The sequence below is a fragment of the Parasteatoda tepidariorum genome, chromosome 5 (genome assembly GCF_043381705.1).
Source record: "Parasteatoda tepidariorum isolate YZ-2023 chromosome 5, CAS_Ptep_4.0, whole genome shotgun sequence".
NCBI classification, from domain to species: domain Eukaryota; kingdom Metazoa; phylum Arthropoda; class Arachnida; order Araneae; family Theridiidae; genus Parasteatoda; species Parasteatoda tepidariorum.
Window position 1 is genome coordinate 91759032 of NC_092208.1, and position 22131 is coordinate 91781162.

A 22131-nucleotide genomic window follows, 5' to 3' on the forward strand; every position below is an offset into this window, starting at 1 on the left:
ACACTGGGAGGGATGTATTTTTGACGCTGGTTATAAAATTAAATATTTTTAAAAAAAATTTTCCTCAGACAAAGTTGCTTTTAATATGAAGCTGTTTTTGACAAAAAGAACTCCAACCGATTCCTCTACTGACTTCGTACATAATATTCAAAAGTTTTACCATTTTCCCCCTCATTTAAAGCAGCCCTCAAAATTTGGGTAACTCCGAGTATTGATATATATACCGGGCATCCTAAAAAATGACTTATGTGAACATTTTTTAAAGAAAAACAAAAGGAGACAGAAATATATATGGTTTGCTGCTTTGTACCTACAGAAAACAAGATTCAAAATTGAATGCAAAAGTGACTCCAATTTTGATCAAATGCAAGTTCAGTTGCCGACTAGAAGAACTAAAAGCAATGTTTGTCTGACCATCTGAAATATTTACACTCGTGTTTGCTAATGTTGACCGCAACCTTCGCCACATTATGGCTGTTTTTAGCAGTTTTTTTAAAAACCTTGTTTTACAATTTTTATTAGTTAGCTACACCATCTGCTGGTGAATTTTGTAACTAATTTTTAAACTTGGCATGAATAAAATAAATGATTTTTCTGAGCAACCTTCAGTTGCAGCAACCTTCAGAGCAACCTTTCTGAGCAGTCTATTGTAAATTTCGACCTTTTCATGTTTCTCTTTATTTATTTTTTCTTACCGTCTATGAATTATTTAGCATAAACTAGACAAAAGTTGAAATTTTTTGTGTCTGCAATTATATTATTATCTTAATAAACTTATTATTATTTTTTATAATTCTTAATTGAAACAGAAAAAGTCAGCATTCAATAAGTAGAATAATATTAAAATATCAACACGGCATTCCATACATCAATAAACTCAAAGTTTTTATTAACTAAAAATAGAAATATTTTTACATATTTTTGGAAAGTAAGATTTGATTTAAATTATAATACTGTAGATATGGATGATGAATACAAAGTAAAAGAAAACATTATTCTCTAGACTTATGAAGAATTTGGTGCAGATAATTTCATGGAAAACGTCAACAAATCCTGTAAAAGAGAAAAGAACTTAATAATGAATGCAAAATACAACATCAACCAAAACTAATATTTCCATTTTTGATATCATTATAGGCATTATATATTTTCTAGCTCCTTTTAATTCCTCTTATTTCCCTTTATTTTAAAAAATTTCCTTTATTTCATAAATTTACAGTTATTTTTAATCATTCCTAATCTCGTTCTAATTAAATAAATCAACTCATGAAATTTTTTATCCCATTTCATAAAAAGGTCATGTAAATATTTTTATTCTTCTATTTTAACAATAAATGTTAATAAAGTATATTTTATGCAATACAAGAAAGTGCATCAAAATCTATTTTTAATATTACTTAAGTTGCTTTATTTATTTTTTTAACTACGAAAATGGTTTGTTTACAGAGTTATATTAAATTCTATCAGCCTTTTTGTTGATTAATTTATAAGCCAGTTTATAAGTATTGTTTATTATTTATATGTATTATTTATGTTATTAGTTATACGTTATTATTTATACGTATTGTTAATAACATGAGTTAACTTTCTTTTTGGCAGCATTATTTCTCGATAACTCGCCAATAATGAATCCCATCCATGCTCTTAAGATGGTTTTTCGAAGCTTTTTCGCCAAGAAAAATATAAAAGCCACAGTTTAAATGCTTTACACTTGGAGGAAAACTATTATTTCAAACTATATATACTATCTTGGCGTGAAGAATTATCTGAACTTTAGAACGGACAAATATCTTATATAGTTTAAAAGTTGTTAAACTTTTTTAAAAATCGCCAATGAGGCGACATTTTTTCCCCTGGATAAAATTTTTTAAAATAATTACCTAATTCTCAGTTTCTGCAAATTTTTATGAGTCCAGATGATGCGACGTTCGAGTAAGTTTTTAAAAATTAAAAATTTAGACCACAAACGCTTTTGATTTTCACTAAACTGTGGCTTTTCTCCATATTGATGTCATGCTCCATTTTCAGAGTAAGCGTAGAAAGCGCTGGCTGTAGACAGGGTAAACTTGACCTAACAGTCACGAGTAACTGTTTCAAACTTACAGCAGTTGTGAAAACACCATATTATTCGCAAAAAAAGCATTTCATGTGACGACGGAGTCTTCAAAAAACAGCTTTACGTCGGTCTAACTAGAACTACTCGTGCAGTTTAAAATTTGTAGGGCTAAGACTGGAGAGCTTTGGAGAGCTCTCAGTCTGACCGTTGTATATATTTAAAAATTTAAAAGAAAAACCTATTATGTTAAAACTATTTCTTTATTGAATATCGTCATGTTAAAATTCGGACCAGTTCAAATATGTTGAGTATTATTATTAGGAAGAACTTTTCAACGCAACCTTCAAAATAAAGGAATATGTTTAATTTTTGCACATTTTTCTCCATAAAATAACGACATGATAATTTTACTACCCATTATCACCCCGGTTTAACATCGTTTTTTAAGGTTAACATGAATATTGAGAAGAAGAAAAAGCGAAACCATGTCTAATATATTGCGTTCTAATGGATGGTATTTTCTACACTACGGAGCGCTGCTGGCTATCTACCGTCCATATTTTACCACCCATATCGCCTGGCTACTGCATTCGGCATATTGTGTGGCCATTTGGCTCAACCTGCTCAATGTTTACTGTGTTGAAACAACACCTCCTAGAAAGAACAGGCCACAGCACGGGTTACCATAAATATCCTTTAGTAGTCCAAACGTAATGACATNCATAAAAAATGCCATAGGATATTCCTATGGGGTTTTGCCTATGGTAAAATTTTGCCATAGGCAAAACCCCATAGAAATATTCTATGGCATTTCTTCATATGGCAAATTTTTGCCATACATGTATGGCAAAATTTCGCCATACGTTCATGGCAAAATTTTACCATAGACAAAACCCCATAGGAATATCCTATGGCATTTTTTATATGGCTAATTTTTGTCATAAAACTAAGATGCGCTACAGTTTATGAAGAGATATTTCCCATATTCGATATTTGTTGGGTTTTATTGGCACAAGAGAAAGACCAAATGGCTATACTGCATAAGTTAAAAGTTGATCAAACTACTGTATTTATTTCCCAGCATTGAAACAGCATTAAGAATTAAGTTGTTCATGATGATCACAAATTGTGCTGGATAACAGTCGTTTTCTCAGCTTAAATTGAGAAAAAATCAATTACGCAGCGCTATGGGACGCTTAAACTGTCTGATGTGCATTGAAAGTGATGTGCTATCGAATTAATCAAAGAATTTGCAAATAAAAATGTTCGCAAATTTGTTTAAAAATAATTATTAAAGGTATTCATTTTGCCAAGTGGGTTATATCTTTATTTTTGTTCATTTAGTTACTGCGATTACGGCTGCTTACCATCTCAAGTTTTTTTTAATTATAAATATCTTAAAAATGCTCAATTTTATGTGTATTAAATTTTCAGAGAATTCAAAATGTGTTTGTTCAAACTTGTCAAAATTATTGCATGGTTTAAAAATGTTTAATTTTATATTTAATGTATGTGAAATTTTATACCTCGATCTTAAGCAATATGACATGTTAAAGGGGCCTAAACCATTTACGTGCCCAGGGCCTTTCATGCTATTAAGACGGCCTTGTGTGCTAAGCAGTTGTTAACTCTTCAAACGGAAGTCGTGAAGGTAAAGAACTCGAGATTTGTTTTTGTATACATTTGTATTGAAAACACCATCCATTTAGTAAAAGCATAATTTTTACCCATTTGAAAGATTATCCATTGTATTCTGAAAAAAAAAACTGAATAAATGGGAAAAAATTAAAATGTGTCAGATTTTTGTGCGCCGTATCCAATTTTGAGACTTTTAAAACTATGTTATTTTAAGGAAAATTAAACGTTATCGGTGGGAAAAAAAATTTTCCCCTTAAGAAAATTTCTTATTTTCATTAATAAATATACTTCAATATTGTATTTACAAAAAGAGCTGTTATTTAATAAAATTCAAACTTCATTTCAAATGTTTCAATGGTTAATTTATATGAACACTTTAAACTTTCATGCATACAGGAGTTTGTTTAATTTCAGTTCGGTACGCTTAAAAAAAAAATTTAAAAGAAATAAAAATCATAATAAATTGGCATGAGTTCAAGCATGTGTTATATGGTTAAAAATCAAATAAAGTAGCTTGTTTCATTCTCCGTGAATAATGTACAGCATAAAAACAAAAGGAAATTGCTGAAGCATTTTAAAACGTTAATGATTTTTGCACAAATTCTTTGTCTAAAGTACAGTTCATGAAAAAAATAAAATTACAATTATCTTATAACAAAGCATATTGCTGTTGTGTAATAGAAAAATCATCGCAAGTGGCAAAAAATTCAATATATTACATATTTGTCATTTTTGTATAAACATTTTTCAATAGTAAATATTGTTTTATCATTTTTTTTTTTTTTTGTTTTATCAATTTTTTTTTTAAATTCTGTTTTAGCATTCATGGTATTAGAAATAGAAAGAAAATAGTTGTCAAGTAACCTTTCCTCGAAGTCCATCGAAAGGCCCACGTATGTTAGTTTTTCAATTGCATCAGCATGTAAAATTGGAAAATTTTATTAAACAGAATTTTGTATAAGAGCATAAAAAAACGGAAATATTTCGGAATCTCTCTATATTAGAAAATCGTAAGAGCTTTTGCTCTTTTTTTGGTGTTCTACATTTTGTTTTGCTGCACAGAAACTATAAGACTTAAAAGCTTGAAATCTGGAAGGTGTGTATAAAAATATACAAAAAAAACGATAGAATAAAATAAAAATTAACATTCAAATCAAATCATTCGAAAATTATTGCAGTTTTATGAGCTTTTTTCCTGGATTTTTTCTCCCTGATTTTCCTTTAAATACTGACTATTTATCCATTGTTGTAAGAAAATTTATTTTTCTCTCTCTTTTTATATTATAAGCTTGTACTCTAGTTGATGTAACAGCGATGGCAAAGAGAGATGCTGCCAGACATAAATCTTGGCTTTTTCATTAAATTTTTTAAATATATAGTCAAACTTAGTTTAAAAAAAGGTGAAAAACCTTAAAATGTTATAATGATGTCTCGTGAACGAGTCAATTCTTGTAATCTCACTCATTGTGCACTCCAAAGTTTAAATCCCCCCCCACTCAAATACAGTTAAGAATTCTTCAAACCCATGATGAGAAAAAATATGTAGTCAAAAGTACCAGAATATGGTGAAATTTACCGTGTCTCTGGCTCTATGGGTACAATAAAAAGCTCTGTGATTTATACCGATGCGCTTTAATAATGATTTTGATATAATTAACAATAAAATATAGTTTATTAATTAATTATAAAATGTGTGATCAAATATATTAATGTTATCATAATACCTTAGATCACGGCCTAAAAACCATTTATTCGATTAAATTTATATTTCAGTTTTGTATTTTTTACTAAATGTGTGGTGAATGGGAACTACAGTTTTGAAAACCAGAATTTCCCTTAAATCGTTCTCCTAGAAAATGTTACCGTGAATGACCGAAATCAAGAGAATGTCGACTTTCATCGGTGAATGTCAACAATCACATAGTCGCTTTGGTGTATGTCCGAAATATTTGATATATCCGATTTAATATTGATTTATTCGTTGATATTATTATATTTATTCGATACTTTAATATATGCTGAGGATAGATTGAGAGAAACATCAGTGTTCGGAGTACCAGTTACATGCATACTTTGCAGTGTCAATGAACACCTTAAATAAACAATAGTAGGGCATACCGGGCAGTGGCACTTAACTAGACCTAGTATATACTTTGGACATTTATTTACCAAAGCGACTGTGCTCTTGACAACATTCACCGGTATATATATATATATATATATACAGTCCAATCACATTAATGTGACCACCACCTACTTTCGACGTCAACGTGAAATAACCAATCACAGAGTGCAGNTCCTTTAGTGATGGGATACGGGTGTTCCTTTTATATATTTTTTTTCTGACAGTTTAATTACAAGTGAACACAACCTGTTTTTTTTTTTAAATTGCCAAAAAAAACAGTCTGATAGTTATTCACAATATTTTTTAGTTCATCGGAATTAAATTTGCTCTAAAATTCAAAAAAGTAGTTCGAATTTTTTTTAAATTCATATTCTGAAATTTATCAATAATTGATTTAGCTAATTAAAGAAAATCAATGACAGATAACTGTTTCTCTCTGTTAAAAATCACTGCAAATAACTCCAAATTTACAAAAATTACTGTTTGTAAGTGAGCCGTGAGTGGAAGATTTTACCTTTTAAGCAAGAAAAGACACCGGGTGTTTCAAGCTGTATGTCATAACCGTAAATTATTAAAATGATAAATATAATATTTTCCACTGATTTTTACCTAAATGAATACAAAATAAAGAGAAAAGTATGAAAAATATGTTTCATAAAAATTCTGCTTCCCCGTTTCTTTTAATTAAATTTTGTTTTACTACTCTTTACAGTTTAAAGATTTAAAAAAATAAAAAAATAAAAAAAACTTTTTCGCTTCGAGAGTCATTACTTATGAAGAATAATGAGGGAAAAAAAAGACTCTCGTGAATATTCTTATTGACTTTTTCTTAAAAAGCATCCCGAGTGGGTTGAAGGTTAAATGGTTAGAATGAAATAACATTGGATGTCCCCATTTGTGGTGTGGGATAATCCATATAAATATGTCCCTGCAAAATAGTTTTAAATCGTTTTATAGAAACATTAATCTCCCATTCATCAATTTCACAACAATTTGAATTGTTCTAAAAGTCAATCCATTTGACATTAATGACAATTTGCGACTGAGAGAACATTTTCCTAAAAGTGTAAAACTCTTTTTATATGCATGCCGTATAATTTAATGGTCGCAAAACAACGTTTAATAATTTTTAGAAGAAAAAAAATGACTCCATTCATTGAACGACGCTCTATAAATAAAAGTAATGTACGCACTGAAAAATTTTAGGAAACTCGAAAGAAAATTGAGTTAAAAGAAGTCCGTCGTTGGAAATCATTTTCCTAATACTACGGAAAAAATTGCTAAATACTACGGATACTAATAGACAAATGCTATACGCACAGCAAAATTTATAAGTAAATCGACTGTCACATTTACCATACAAGTATTTGATTTCGCAAAATCAATTTCTTTCGCTAATTATAGTGTCGAATTATGTAAGAATAAAAAATATATGTACCCTTTATACAATTATGCGATAATTTTTTTTGGTACATCTTTATTAAGTAATAACTTAAAAAGTATCTTAATATTATTAATTCAATCAGAAAAAAAATTTCTTTAAAAATTATAAAAACTACATTAACAAGAAAAAAAATTGCTTAAAGCAAAAGTTTTTTTTCCCTCACCATAAAATATTAATACTATTATTATAATTATTATTAAACGGAGTGCTCTATTATGAAATACCCTATACCCATTTTTACACAGTGATATTTATTTTCAGAATCCATGTCCAAAAAAAAAAAATTTATACACATTTGAGATCTCACATTAGTAAACAAGCGATGAAAGAAAGGCTCTTGAAGTCTAATAAATCACTAGGAAAGAAGGAGGAAACGAAAACTTCAAAACGTTTCAGTTTACCGTCGAAGATATAGATAGCAATAAAATTTCGTGTATATATTTGTTTTTATTTCCTCGCTTGAATATCAATTTGAGTCCTCTAACATTTTTTTTGAAACGGATACTAAAAATAAATATCATGCTCGCAATTAATAAACAACTTGTGTAACTTCATACACAATAGTAAAGCCTGTAAATTATTTTATAACAATACAAACATTGTGTCCATCTTCAAATGATCTTTAGGTAATGACTGAATAAATGGATGTCTTCATTATTTTTTTTTTTTTTTTTTNTTTTTTTTTTTTTTTTTTTTTTTTTTTTTTTTTTTTTTTTTTTTTTTTTGAAAGCCGTAAAACCATATTTTAGAGCAAACAACGGGTCATTTTTCAGTAAATACTTTGTCTATTCAGAAACCAATATTAGGGAGATTTCGCACTTATATAGTGCGGCTTTGAGGAGAACTACTCCAGACTGAAAGTATGGGGCTGTCTGCTGCTATGGTGACAAGCGAGAGCACATTTCTAATGGGGATGAAATGGAGGAAAGAAGGTGTCGATTGGTTTACTTACGACAACCTACGCTAAGATTAAGACAAAACTATTCACCCCACACCCCTATTCGAAGTGACCTTTCCTCGTAACCATAGTACCCGCCACGACACGAGACGGGTGTCTGGAGGAGTTCTCTTGAAAGCCGTACTATACGTTAGCTTCCGTACGCTCCCAAATGTAAGATTGAAACAACTGCGCATGCTCGAGTTTATTTTAGATGCTACGTAACTTTACGTTTGTTTGAGTGTGATTTACGCAACCAAGAAGCGTGCTGTTTATAGCCGTTAAATGTTGATTTCTGTTTAAGCCTACCCTCGAACTAAAAACATGGACATGGAAAGCTAATTTGAAAAAATGTATTGTTTTAATACAGAAATGAATCGTGTGATCTTTCGAAAATCGGTTCATTCCATATAAAGATAATTTTATTGGTTTTTGATTAATATTATGGTTGTCTAATGGCACTAGTTCCATAAGAAACTAAATATAGTGTCGCTATTTTAAAATTGTAAATTATATTTATTTTGACTACACAATTTAGTTTAAAAGAAGTTCAAATAATCCATATAAGTTCAATAATATTTTTCAAGAATATTATTTTTAATGATAATAAGCTGCATTTTTTATCGCTGAATTTATCAAAATCTGCAATCTGTAAAAAATTTTCAGCTCATAAAACCACAGTTTTACGTAAAATATCTTGAATCGTATGCCACATGTTTAATGAGAGAGAGTCTGCGTTCATTGCTAATGTTTGTTTTAATTTTGTGGTCGAAGTTAAAACGATATTTAACTACGAATTTTTTTAACGAATTTTTTTTTTTAAATTCCGCCATTATCGATTGTTAAATAATAACAGTAATTTTACGTAGCATGATACATTTTTAATTCCATTTCTAATGTTTACTATATTTCTGTGTTATACATTAGAGCTTAATGAGCGGTAGGGCAAAAGCGAGTGCTATTTTTTGCATTACAAAAATATTTTTTTCAAATATTAATATATCTGTTTTAATCTAAAATATATTATAATATATGGTGTGCAAAAACTAACTTACTATTAAGCGAACACTATTCGTAGCTTTATTTTCAGAACACTGAAATTCGTGCTCCTTTATTTAAATGGTTAAAAATCCAATCATTAAATCAAAAGATATATAAGATTTTTGAAACATGCCAATATGCAAAGAAAGCCCTCGATATAGGCCTATATTTAACATAAACTTACGTAATCCTTTATTGAGTGTGAACGAGAGATGAGGGTAGAGTGTTAGGGTGGAATGGGGATCGCTTGGAACGGTAGACGTCATCGTAGATATAGCTTGTCCTCGCATTCGATCCTTCCTCATTCAAATCCAAAAGCTGAAAAATAATTGAATTCATTTTATTTTTTGACCCATTACGACACTCTGTTGTTGTTGCTTCTAATGACTCCTGGACAAACCAAGCTCGCTAGCCATTGTCCTTGCGAATTAAGTCAGGAAGGAGCGCCTTTTGTTTGACAAGAGAACACTGCTAGGGTGACAGCGTGAATGAGCTCAAAAACACCCGGATAGGTATCATCAGCCCTCATTAGCGGGAGGTCACTTACACAATTTAGACATAAATCTGAAGGGAAAAAAATTTCTGCAGATCCCTGAACCTATGATACAGCTCAGCGACCGACTATAGGGTTTTCAATTACACAGATTATACGATAACGTATATCGGTGTGTTTTAGTGGCTTTGAGAACTGAATCCTGGCCCCTCCGCACCGAAGTCCAATGCAGGATTACAACGACTATCCTCAACTCCGTATCTTTGTAATTTAGATCCCAGCCCAGAAGACAAGGGAACTCCTAGATCAAGCGTTAAGAGCAACAACTTTTTGATTGAAGTAACCTGCATTCGCGTTATATGCGGAAGAAAACCTCTAAAACCCCCATGATTAGCCCGACGGCAAGCGTACTTTAAAACATGATTTGTTTACCTTTGAGGATATTTCCAGTCATCACTGCGGTGAGTGTGATATGGAAGCAATATTCGTATCTGGGGTTCGAATTTGTATCCCCAAGTGAGCGATATCTATCCCCTGAGCAACTCAAACAAATTGAAATATGTTTAAAAAAGAAGAAAGTAAAAAAGACGTAAATATGCGTGTTTAAAATGCGATTAAATATCACAACATTGGGTGGCGTATTCTGAAATGACGGCTCCTATTGTTTGCACTTTTAGTCAAAACAATAAAGTGAACGCTTGCAATTTAAACGAGGAAAACAACTTTTATACTTCTGAAGATATTGCTATAGAGGAAGACAAAATTTAAAAAAAATATGTCAAACAATACTTAATCTAAACAAGAATTTATAAATTAATAAATTTCTAATAGTTGCATTTTATCTCCTCTCAATTTCCTTAGATAATGGAAGATGTTTTAACATTTTAAGCGTCGCCTCTCTTCAAAAGTGATTCGGTAAATTTAAATCTGTTATGGCAAAACTTTGTTGGTTGGAAAGAAAGCTGAACTACCTGTTACAGGAGCATAAAAAGTACACTGAGTAACATAGAATAAAAAATTTACTTTTGATGTCTGAGTATGGAACGTGGGAGTGTAAATGACATCCCTGGGGGAGGCACGCGAAGTTTGAGGGCGAACCAGCAAGAAAAAATAACAGTTCTTACTGTGAATGACAGAAATGAGTGGTTGTCGACTTCTCATTTCGGTGAATATTGTCAATCACATTTGGTAAATGTCCGAAGTAGGTCTAGTTAAGTGCCCGGTATGCCCTACATCAATGTTTTTTTAAGGCCGCCACGTGTCTCTGCTCAATATGTATTCACTCCGAACACTGATGTTTCTCTTAATCTATCCTCAGCAGATATTAAAATATCGAATAAATATAATACTATCAACGAACAAATTAATATAAAATCAGATACAACAAATATTTCGGACATTCACCGAAGGGATTATGTGATTGTCAACATTTACCGGTGGAAGTCAACACTTCGGTCTTTTGCAGGAACATTTATTGGATTATAAAGCTCCGTATTTCAAAATAGAATTGTATGGAATTGGAATACTAATCAAATAAATTTTCATAATTCAACTGTGAAATTAAAAGATTCATAAAAAAAATGTCCTTACAGCTCTCAAAACTTCTTTGATGTGTTCGTATCTTGATGGATCGGATCGTGTAGGCAAATATCTAGATTCTGCAATCCATAGCAAGCTGACCATCAGAATCAGTGTGACGACACAACTTCCTTTCTTACCTAAAACATTTAAAGTTGTTCTTTAATACTAGATCTAAAAATAAATTTTTTTAAATAGTATTCAAGTTGTTACGTAATATTGCTCAATATACTTTTGCAGGGAAGTCGTACAAAAGTCTCAAATATTATGCAGCGAAAAGTAATTGGGGCACAATATTCTTTTTCTCTTTAGACCCAAGCATGTCTACTGAAAACTTTGTTGAATACAAACGCCTTAGATTGAGCCGCGATGGTTCAGGGGATAGAGCGTTCACCTTCCAATGGGATGAACCGGGTTCGAATCTCATCAATACGAATTCCGCATCCGGCTGGCACCCACTACAGTGCTGACGTAAAATATCCTCAATGGTAGACGGATCATGGGTTAGAATATCCTTGCTGTCGGGCATACCGTGAGAGATTTTTGTACTTTTCCTCTCCATGCAACACAAAAACGGGTTAGTTCCATCAAAAAGCCCTTCACTTAGGCAAATTTCTCATAATACTTGATCCAGGAGTTCCCTTGTCTCCTGGATTGGGTTCAAATTTACAATGCTACGGAGTTGAACATTAGTAGTCGTAAACCAAAAAAAATTGGATCGACTGTTCAGCGTAAGTTATAAAGTAAAATATAAAAATGCTTTAGATGCTTGCAAATGGTGGTATAAGCTTAGTCCCCGTTGTGAGGCATGATGAAATCAACCCATTAAGTACGAGTCAAGTAAATGACGTAAAATTTTTCCATAAACACAGACATTTGATGCAACATGACTTCTTTTCATACTTTAATGAGCTGTCAAAAGTTATGTACAAGACAAATTCGATGAAACTTCTCAACCACTTTCCGTTCCACAGTAAAATGGCCATTAATAGAGGTGGGTCGTTCTTGGAAGTCGTTCTCTCCAAAATTGTCATCAAAAGTATATGATTTTAATTTTAGTCAGTGTCATTATCTTGGGACGGAAATGCCACCTCTGTTGGCGTCATAAAAAGACGGATCTATAAATAAAATGTAGCGTCTTTAAAAATGATCCCAACACATGTAATTATGTGATAAAACAAATTTACCCATTATGAATGATCAAGCCATTTTAAATAAATAAACTATTACGCTTCTTGTTTAAGTTTGCATTTAATTGTATAACATAAAAATGAGCAAGCTTTAAAAGATGAGAAGAGATTTGTTTCAGGTACTTGTTTTTTTTCTTCTAATTTAACTCTAAAAATAAATAATTGATAGCATCGTCTTGAGTGTCCACTGACTGCAACGGGAAGTTACATCATCAAAAAGAGCTCTCTAAATTAGAGTCTCAGAAAAATATTTCGAGTACATTTTAATCTACTTACTTGTTTTGTTAATATTTTTTGTTTTGATATTTTTTCGTGTTTCCTTATTTGATCTTTTCCGCATTGGGTGCAGAGGTTTTGCCGGTCGTTAAGAGAGGTTTTTAGGGTCTCTCCTAAAGGTTTTGTTCTACCCAAAAACTATGGAAGAAATTCCGTGTCTCCCAAACGTGGTCGTAAATAGAGGTGGTCTTTTATACTGTGAGATGGATTCTATCCCACTGAGAATTTGGAGAATATTTTGAAGAGTTGTTTTGGTACTGTACAATTAAAAAAAAATAGTTAGGTTAAATAATGCTAAAAATGTTAAATCCCACGATGATGAAATTCCGATTGCATGATCAAGAATGTGTGCAAGTATGGAATCAATGAAACAAAGTATCTTCAAAATTCATTGCTTATATATTAATGTATATGTTACCGTGAAGAACCGAAATCAAGTGAATGTCGACTTTCACTGGTGAATATCAACAATCACATAGTCGCTTTGGTGAATGTCCGAAATAATTGTTATGTCCAATTTTGATATTAATTTATGCGTTGATATTAGTATATTTATTCGATATTTTAACATCTACTGCGGATGGATTGGGAGGAACATCAGTGTTCGTAGTACCGGTTAAATGCCTAATGGACAGTGACTCGTGACCTTAAAAAAACATTACTGTAGGGCATACCGGACAAATGTATACCGGATAGTGGCAATGGACCTCAAAAAAACATTGATGTAGGGTATACCGGGCAGTGGTACTTAACTATACCTAGTATATATTTCGGACATTTACCAAAGTGACTATGCGATTGTCAACATTCACCGGTGGAAGTCAACAACCACCCATTTCTGTCATTCACAGTAACGTATGCGAGGCGCATCCAGAAAGTAAGTTTCCCTATTTTTTTGAAAAAAAAACTCATACTCTCAGGAACATATTTATTGGCAACAAGAACAGCAATGTTTCAGCTATTTTTCAACATAGCCACCACCAGAATTGAGACTTGTCGTATCGTGGGATCAACTTTTGTGTCCCTCTGTCGTAGAATTCTGCCGCCTGTGAATGGAGCCACGTGGTGAAACAGTAAACGCTGACCGTTACTGTGAAACACTGCGGAAATTGCGACATGCCATTCAAAACAAGAGGCGTGGAATGCTTGCTGCAGGGGTTGTGCTCCTCCTAAACGATGTTCGTCCACATAAGGCTCGGCGCACAGCAGCTGTTTTGGCGAAATTTGGCTCGGAGTTGTTTGATCATCCAACCCTACAGCCCTGATCTTGCATCCAGCGATTTTCACGTTTCTTGCAAATCAAGAAATTTCTGTTCTCCGGTGAGCGTTTTGGTAACGACGAAGAGCTGAAGATGTCTGTCACACGCTGGTTCCATTTACAGGCGACAGAGTTCTACGACAGAGGGATACAAAAGTTGATCCGATACGACACGTGTCTCAATTCTGGTGGTGGCTATGTTGAAAAATAGCTGAAACATTGCTGTACTTGTTGCCAATAAATATGTTCCTGAAAGTATGAGTTCTTTTTTTTTAAAAAAAGAAAATATGGAAACTTACTTTCTGGATGCGCCTCGTATATAATGATAGAGCTGTATTGGAAACGTGGGACTCTTTTTTTTCCCTTCTGACCAAATTAATTTGTACAATAATATAAATCAAAGTTAATCCATGAAAAATAGAAAATTTGTAAAATTTAAAGAGAATCATTTTGCTGTCCTTAGAGACCCATTTTTTTCCCTTATGCCAATATACAAACTTGAGAATATTTTAATAAAAATCAGAAACTGTATTTCATATAGTATATACTGCATTAATACTACATTAATAGAGTACGCTACATTATACATTAATGTATACTGCATTATATTTATACTACTATTAATACAACATTATATACTACATTAATAATATATACTACATTAATATGCAAATTTAAGAAAAGAATCTTTTTATAACTTTCTCTGAAGGTCATGTTTTATATACTTTCGACTAAGATATCTCTTTTAATTAGTTTACTTAAAAATCTCAACAGCATTTCTGAAACAAATTCAGGTTTCAGTGCTTGTTCTAAGTTTTTAAATAAACATTGACATTTAATGCTACTTCACTCAATTCGACATAAATTTTATTTTAACAATTATCTTTTTAAAAAATAATTCTACAAATAATGTTAACTCAAATAATAATGCAATGGTTGAAAAAAATTTAAAGAAACAACGACAAATAATAATATTTTTTAAGCTACAAGTGTTCGAAAGTTACGCAAATTTAGCGTTAAGTAAAAAAAAAATTAAATATATCTAAAAAAAAATTTGAAAATACATAAAAAAAAATTTCAATTCTTCTTAATTTTCCTGCACGTAAATCAGCGTATTCTTTTTAATTTTTCCACGTATAAGAGCCACATAACTTATTCTCCCTGTTCAATTAAATTTCTTTTTTTGCGGTTTTAAAACCATGCTAGTTGTAAACGTTTAAGAAAGCATACAGTTTTATATCCATGGCTTTTAATAACCATACTGGTTGTAAACTGTTTCAAACCCGTAAAGGTAAAAAATGTTCTTGACCATAATTGGATGGGCAGACTGCTGCGGGTTATTTTAAATTTTAGTTTCAAACAGTGTAGTTACAAGAGGAAACTCTAAATTGTTATATGCATCAAATTAAAAAGCAGGATTTTTATGGGTAGCTTTTGCTTTCATGACAACTTCTTTTTCTCATCGTTTTTTACAAACGGAGATATTGTATAAAACAATTTATAACAAATTTAAAAGCTTACTCTTTTTAATTAAAGGACGCCACCACTAGTGTGAACACATGTCAATAGTGTTAAAGCTCCTACGGGTTTTAGAAATGTCTTATACTGGTAGTAAATACAAGTTAATAATAGCAAGAATTTCTTTTTTCACGATTAGAGATCTAGTAGCCCTCAGTTCTCAAGCAAAGCTACGCACAGTAAAATGTTTCGGGAGCGACCCTCTCTCCGTTCCACAGTAAAATGGCCGATGATGGATGTTCTTGGAGGTTAACCTCCTTTGACTTCAAAATTGTTATCGAAGGTACACGATTTTTTGCAAACTATTTTAATTTTAGTCGGTGTCATTCTCTGGGGGAGGAAATGCCACTTCTGTTGGTGCCATGAAAAGACGGATCTACGAATAAAATTTAGCCTCTATAAAAATGATCCCAACTCATATAATTATGTGTCAAAACAAAATTACCCATTATGAATGATAAAACTATTTTTAATAAACAATTATATTTTTTGTTTAAGCTTGCATTTAATTTTATAACATAAAATTGAGTTAACTTTAAAAGATGAGAATATGTTTGTTTGAGATGCTTGTTTTTTTTTTTTTCTAATTTAACTTCCAACTCTAAAAGGAGATCACTCTGACTGCTGTTGCATCTCTCTAAATAAGAGCCTCGCACAAATACATTTTAATCTACTCATTCGTTTCTTGTTATGATATTTTTTCGTGTTTCCTTATTTGACTTTTTCCGCATTGGGTGCCCCGAGGCTGGGAGAAGTTTCAAATTCCATGTCTCCCGAAAGTGGTCGTTAAATAGAGGTGATCTTTCCGGGAGGTTTCACTGTATTTTCTTTAAAATGGTTGTAATAAAAGCATTCAATGAAGTTTATTTTATGTCCGTTACCACAATACGTTTTTTCTAAGTCAAAACCCTGATAAAGATTTCTGTGATAATAATATGGGCTAATGATTAAAATATCGCTTATTACTGTATTATTTACTTTATGTAAATCATAAAAAGTATTTCACTTTATTTAGAATTTTTTCCACATTTAATTTACTAAGTTTGATTGACTTTTAAAAATTTTAAGAGAACTAATTTAATTCACCAAAAGATTTATGTTACAAAATTGTAACTAAAGTTTATAATTTTTATGACAGTTGTATTATAATGCTTCTCAGATATGATTTATCAGTGCCTCTCAGCCAACATTTGACATTGGTTTTGGCATACTGCGTTAGAAAAGAAAAACCTTATTCGATTTTATAAATAAAAAATCTTTTTCTCATCGATTAAATATCGAAATATATAATTCCAATGTAATCCTTCTTCTTCAAAATATTTATTTTTTTATTTTTTTATAGTCATTTGAGTATAGTTCAATTACTAATATTATATTTGTATTTACATACTTAAAAGAACAGGAGTTATAGATTCTTACACTGCGGTGCAATTGAAAAATCAACACAAACGACGAAAGATTCTAAATTAAAAATTTTTTATATTTGGCATCTTCATATGGTAGCTACATATAGCAAAAGAAAAAAATTTAAAAATAAATTTTGCTTTATCAGTTTCGTGAAATTCCATTTTAGGGTTGATAGCATTAGCAATAGAAGGAGAAAAGTTGTCAAGGCACTTTTCTCGGAATCAATCGTCAAGCACTTAACGTTGTTTTTTCAATTGCACAGCAGTACAATATTCAAAGGTATAGTTCAACGAAAATTAAAGTAAGCAATGATTGCTTTGTTCTGCAATTACTTATAAACTTCACGGCACGGTTGTCAGGTCTTATATATCTACTTAAATTGTTTACGAGTCATAGTAATTAAAACAGTTGCAAATCAAGTTTACCTAATCAGAAAAAAATGGTAAAAAGCAACATTTAGTACCACATTAATGATTCATGAAAAACTACGAGTTAATATAGAAGAAATCGGTATTCTTAAATTTATTTAACTTAAAATATTACTAAAATTTTTTTAAATATTATCAGTAGTAATTAAAACAGTTTTAAACTTCTCACTGATATCCATAATTTGTTTTCATTTAGAATATTCTAATGTTCTTGTACAATAATATTTTTATAACCGTCGTTGAACAGCCGACCCTATTTTGTGTTTACTAATGTTCAACTCCGTAGACTTGTTATTTTGAACCTAATCCAGAAGATATTGGAATTCCTGGATCAAGTATTGGGAGAAACTGTGCCTTCGTGGAGGACTTTTTGAGGAAACTAACCCGCGTTTGCGTTACCACGAGAGAAAATCACGAAAACATCCCAATGTTAGAACGACGGTAAGGGAACTATACTAGTAATTCTAAAATTATATCTAGTTCAATAATTTAACAATGCACGGGGGCTCAAGTATACAAATAGTATTAATATGCATACATTAATTATTCGTGAGCAAATTAAGTACCAATTTATTTACCTTAAGTACCATGACAAAAAAAAGATTTAGGACAATGTTTAAAAATGCAAACTTTTTAAAATGTTAAATTTAAATTTTAATTTATTTCGAAAAAATAAATAAATTTCAGCTCAAAATTGTTTAAAAAAATCTTAGTTAAAATTGTTCATGCTAAAGCAGACACCCTAAATATTGATTCCTCATTTATCGCAGCCAGGATTTTCTTAATCCTAATTTTTCTTAAATTTTAAACTTTCTTCACAGATAACTCATTAAGTAAACTACTTTAAAGTTCAAAGCTAACTTTAATATATTAACCCCTTCCTTCTCGCTGCTGTGGAAATGGGGGGGGGGTGAGGTTTCGTCCTCTATTTCTCGCTCCCGTGATATTATCGGACTGGAGTGTTCAGTAGTAACGCGCCAATGAGAATAAAACTCATTCATTTCTTTTGCCCGGAAAACATTTTATTTCTCCTTTTACACACCAGATGGCAGTACCAGGATATTTTTAAGGTAATTGTAGATAGAGGTAGTAAGAGATGTAGGAAGGAAACTGTACTGTTCAGATTGTGACGTTGGCCTCTGTATCTCATGCTTTGAAATTTATCACACAAGAAAAAATTACTAATCTTTACTTATATTATACGTAAGTTTAATAAAATTCTTTTTAATGTTCAAAACACACATATTTTAAATTTTCCTTGCTTGCTGGAAATCCAACATTAAGTCATGTTGGTTTTTCCTAAAAATTTAATTTTTTAAAATTTCAAGCTGAAAAGAAATAAAAAATTAAAAATGAATATATATATTGTTCATACACATATTTTTATGTAATTTTCGGAGATAAAAAAAATAGGCACTTTCATGACCATTTTCTTGAAAATTAACCGATCGTTAAGAGGTTAAGTGAACTATCACAAAAGAATTTTATCTATAAAGGGTATTATATTGAACTTATAATTACTAATAAACACTGGTAAATAGCAATATTTCCCTGATTTATTGCAATTTTTATAATCTCTGATAACCATTATCACAAATGAAAGAACAAAATTGCAACTTTTCTCAGGCTGTTTTTTAGTATGTATAAAGTAATGGATGACATGAAGCTAATGGATAATCGAATGATATGATGAATAATTTTTAACGTATTTTTATTGAATAATTTTTAATGAATATTTTTTAATATGTATTCAAATGATAAACTGATAACCTAAATATTGAGTAAAATACAAATTACTTTTATAAAAATACAATTTGTAATAAGCACTATTGATTGCCACTGTAAAAATACAAATAGCTATCAATAATAAGTTCGAAGAATATTTTTTTAAGAGAAAAAAGAAAATTTTTTAAAGAGTGGATCTTTGTTTAGTCAATTCAAAATTTGATGTCGATCTCAAGAGTTAAAAGAAGACAAAAAATAAAAAAGTTAATAAAAGAATTCATATGTTGTTAAGTAAAATATTTTTGATGAAATCAATAGACGATATTTAGTGTTCTACTTCATATTCCCCTAATTTACCAATCATTTATTCCTTTTTAAATTTTATCAGTTTAATTTTTGCTTGTCAAACAAAACGACAACTAAGAAAATATCTCTACATATTAATATACATTCTTTAATAAAGATGTCTAATTATAAGGAGAAAAAGTTATTCGAAGATCTATATGAAAGAATATTTATTGAAAAACTAGAAATGTAAAACTTAATTCAATTCTTTATATGATCCAAAACATGCCTCCTTAAGAATACAAATTATTCTTTCACAAAATTTAGCAGACGATATTTAATGCTGTACTTCAGATTACATTTATTTACCAATATTTAATTTATTTTAAAATTTCAAGAGGTTAGTTAGTTTTTTTTTTTTTTTTGCCTAAACAATCCGTAACAAAGAAAGTTCTATAATTTTTTCTTTGATAAAGATGAAACATTTTTCGAAGAAAAGAAAATAATTCAATACTACAATGAAATTATAACCTTCATAATATAATAAAAAATAAGAAAAGTTAATTCGAGAATTTAATGTCTCGTTAAGTATTCAAACTACTATTTCACGAAATCAGCAGACGAAATTTAGTTCTCCTACTTCAGATTACATTAAATGCTAATAATTTATTCATTTTAGAATTTTAAGAAATTTTGTTTACAAAATCAAACATCTACAAAGAAAGTTCTTAAATTATATACATTCTTTTATAAAATGAAAATTTATTATAGAAAAAAAATTAATAAGAGAGTTTATATCTTACTGGACATGGTTCGGGGGAAAAATGAATTCCTCGTCAATAATTCAAATTCTTCGGTGACGAAATCGGCAGACAATAATTGATTTTTAATCTCAGAGAAGTCCGACAGAAAAGCGATGTGAAGATAGGATTCCAGATGAGTTTTTCCCGGATTTTATACTCCCCGCGACGGACAATCGGGAGCCACTGCTTTCAATGGGTGGTCAGGGGCGTGACGTCAAAGGCGTGGGTGCCCATGTCCCTCCCCCCTCTAAACACATTTCTGCAGTGTCCCATCAACATTTTTATGATTTGTTCTATTTGTTCCATTTTTCCCTCTACCATTTACGGGCAACAAGAATTCTCGAATTTCTAGTTGGTGTTGGAAAAGGCTTCTGTAATTGTTGCGCGAGTGTTTCTGGGATTTCGATCCCTTATTTGCGAAAGGGGTGTTCTTCTGCTTTACATGTCAAGGAGTCGTTTCAAGGACTTCTTCTTAAGGGCGAGGGGCGTTCGCTTGACTTGTTTAGCTTTCTGAAACTGAAATAATAGGAAGTGATTGAATTGATTTTCGTCTGCAATCCTCCATGCTATGTCACTTGACCTAGTTCTAGTTGAAAAAGATTTAGTAGAAAACAAATCTGATTTAGAATGATAAACAATCGAAATAAATATATTATCTCACTCATTAGTAATGAATTCACAATAATACTCACTAAAAATTCAAAACTGATTCTGTATTTAAAACCAAGCACACTTTTTAATAGTTATATAATTTTTAAAAGTAAATTTCTAATTAGAAAAAAAAAGAGAAGAAAAAAAAAACAGAATTTATGTAAGTTTACTTAAGTGAGAAAGCAGAATTAAGATAATTAAACTTAAAATGGGATATGAAAGCATTAAATTTAGATGAGGAAAATGAATTAAAAGAATTACCCTTAGTTGTATAGAAAAATTTATTTCGGTTATTATATATTTTATTGCCTGTGAACTTAAATGAATACTTTTATATTACTCCATTAAATATATCTTAGTAATTACTTAATGTTTAAAAAAAATCCTTAGATTAAACTATTCATTCTCACTAAAAGTTTCAAAACAAAAGGAAGATATAGAAACAAAAATGAATGTTGAGACCTCGACATCGATGAAATTTTAAAAAAAATCGAATTTAAGTATAAACTTAAATGAGAACATGGGCTTAAGGTAATCATCATTTGGGTGCAACATGCAATTTAGAAAATTGGATTAAAACAGGGATACAAAATTCAGGGAATTATCCTTATCAATATAGAAAAATTAATAGGGAGGTAATTATATAGTGAAACTTGTTGCCTAAGTTGACCACTATTATCAAGAACCGAATTTTTTATGCAATAAAAGGGAGCAAATTCTCAGTAACCTGACAATATGTCTATCTTGTATGCCGTCCATTGAAATAAGTCAAATTTCTCAAAAAGCGTTATTGAATGCTATTCTTTAGCAGAAAAAAAAATCAGAAAATTTTCTATATTATATCATAATAGTATTTTATACATTTAAATAATTATGTGACCTATTAAAATTTCACGAAATTAGTAAAACTGTATAGCTAATTTAAAGCTTTTTCTAAATTGATAATAATAGCAGCTTTTGAGAGCTTTTGCAACAAATTGGTTTTCAAGCGTAGCAAAATAAATTTTCAAAAAAAGGAGGAAACTAATACATTGCTAATTTTTCTAATTGCATATTTATACATACTAGTGGGCTGCGCCCCCTGCTCGCTAACGCTCGCCAACCCCCGAAATATTCTCTGAATAAACATACCTAATTTCTGACGCCCAAAATCTAGAGGTAACCGCAATCTGGGAAATGTGGGCCCCACAGTTTAGTCAGGAAAGCGGTCTAAAGTTTGAACCCATAAATGTTAATTTTGCTTTTCTTGTATTTCACCGTATCTCGAGAATTTTGTAA

The 22131-nt window shown here is 30.7% G+C and overlaps 1 protein-coding gene across 1 annotated transcript; it reads right to left on the reverse strand.

Annotated features, from left to right (window-relative positions):
- Positions 1-859: 859 nt before the first annotated feature.
- Positions 860-20355, reverse strand: LOC122269834 (uncharacterized). Its single transcript, XM_043044743.2, has 4 exons — positions 20203-20355; positions 11325-11452; positions 9426-9559; positions 860-1053 (listed from the first exon to the last, which is right to left on the reverse strand). The coding sequence occupies exons 1-3, from the start codon at positions 20207-20209 to the stop codon at positions 9434-9436; spliced, it is 261 nt and encodes an 86-aa protein (XP_042900677.1). The 5' UTR covers positions 20210-20355; the 3' UTR covers positions 860-1053; positions 9426-9433.
- Between the last annotated feature and the right edge of the window lie 1776 nt (positions 20356-22131).

Coding starts and splice junctions, on each gene's coding strand:
- LOC122269834 (XM_043044743.2), bottom strand. Junction 9,560..11,324: donor TCAAAGAAGTTTTGAGAGCT/GTAAGGACATTT, acceptor ATTATTTTTCAG/CTTTTGGATTTGAATGAGGA.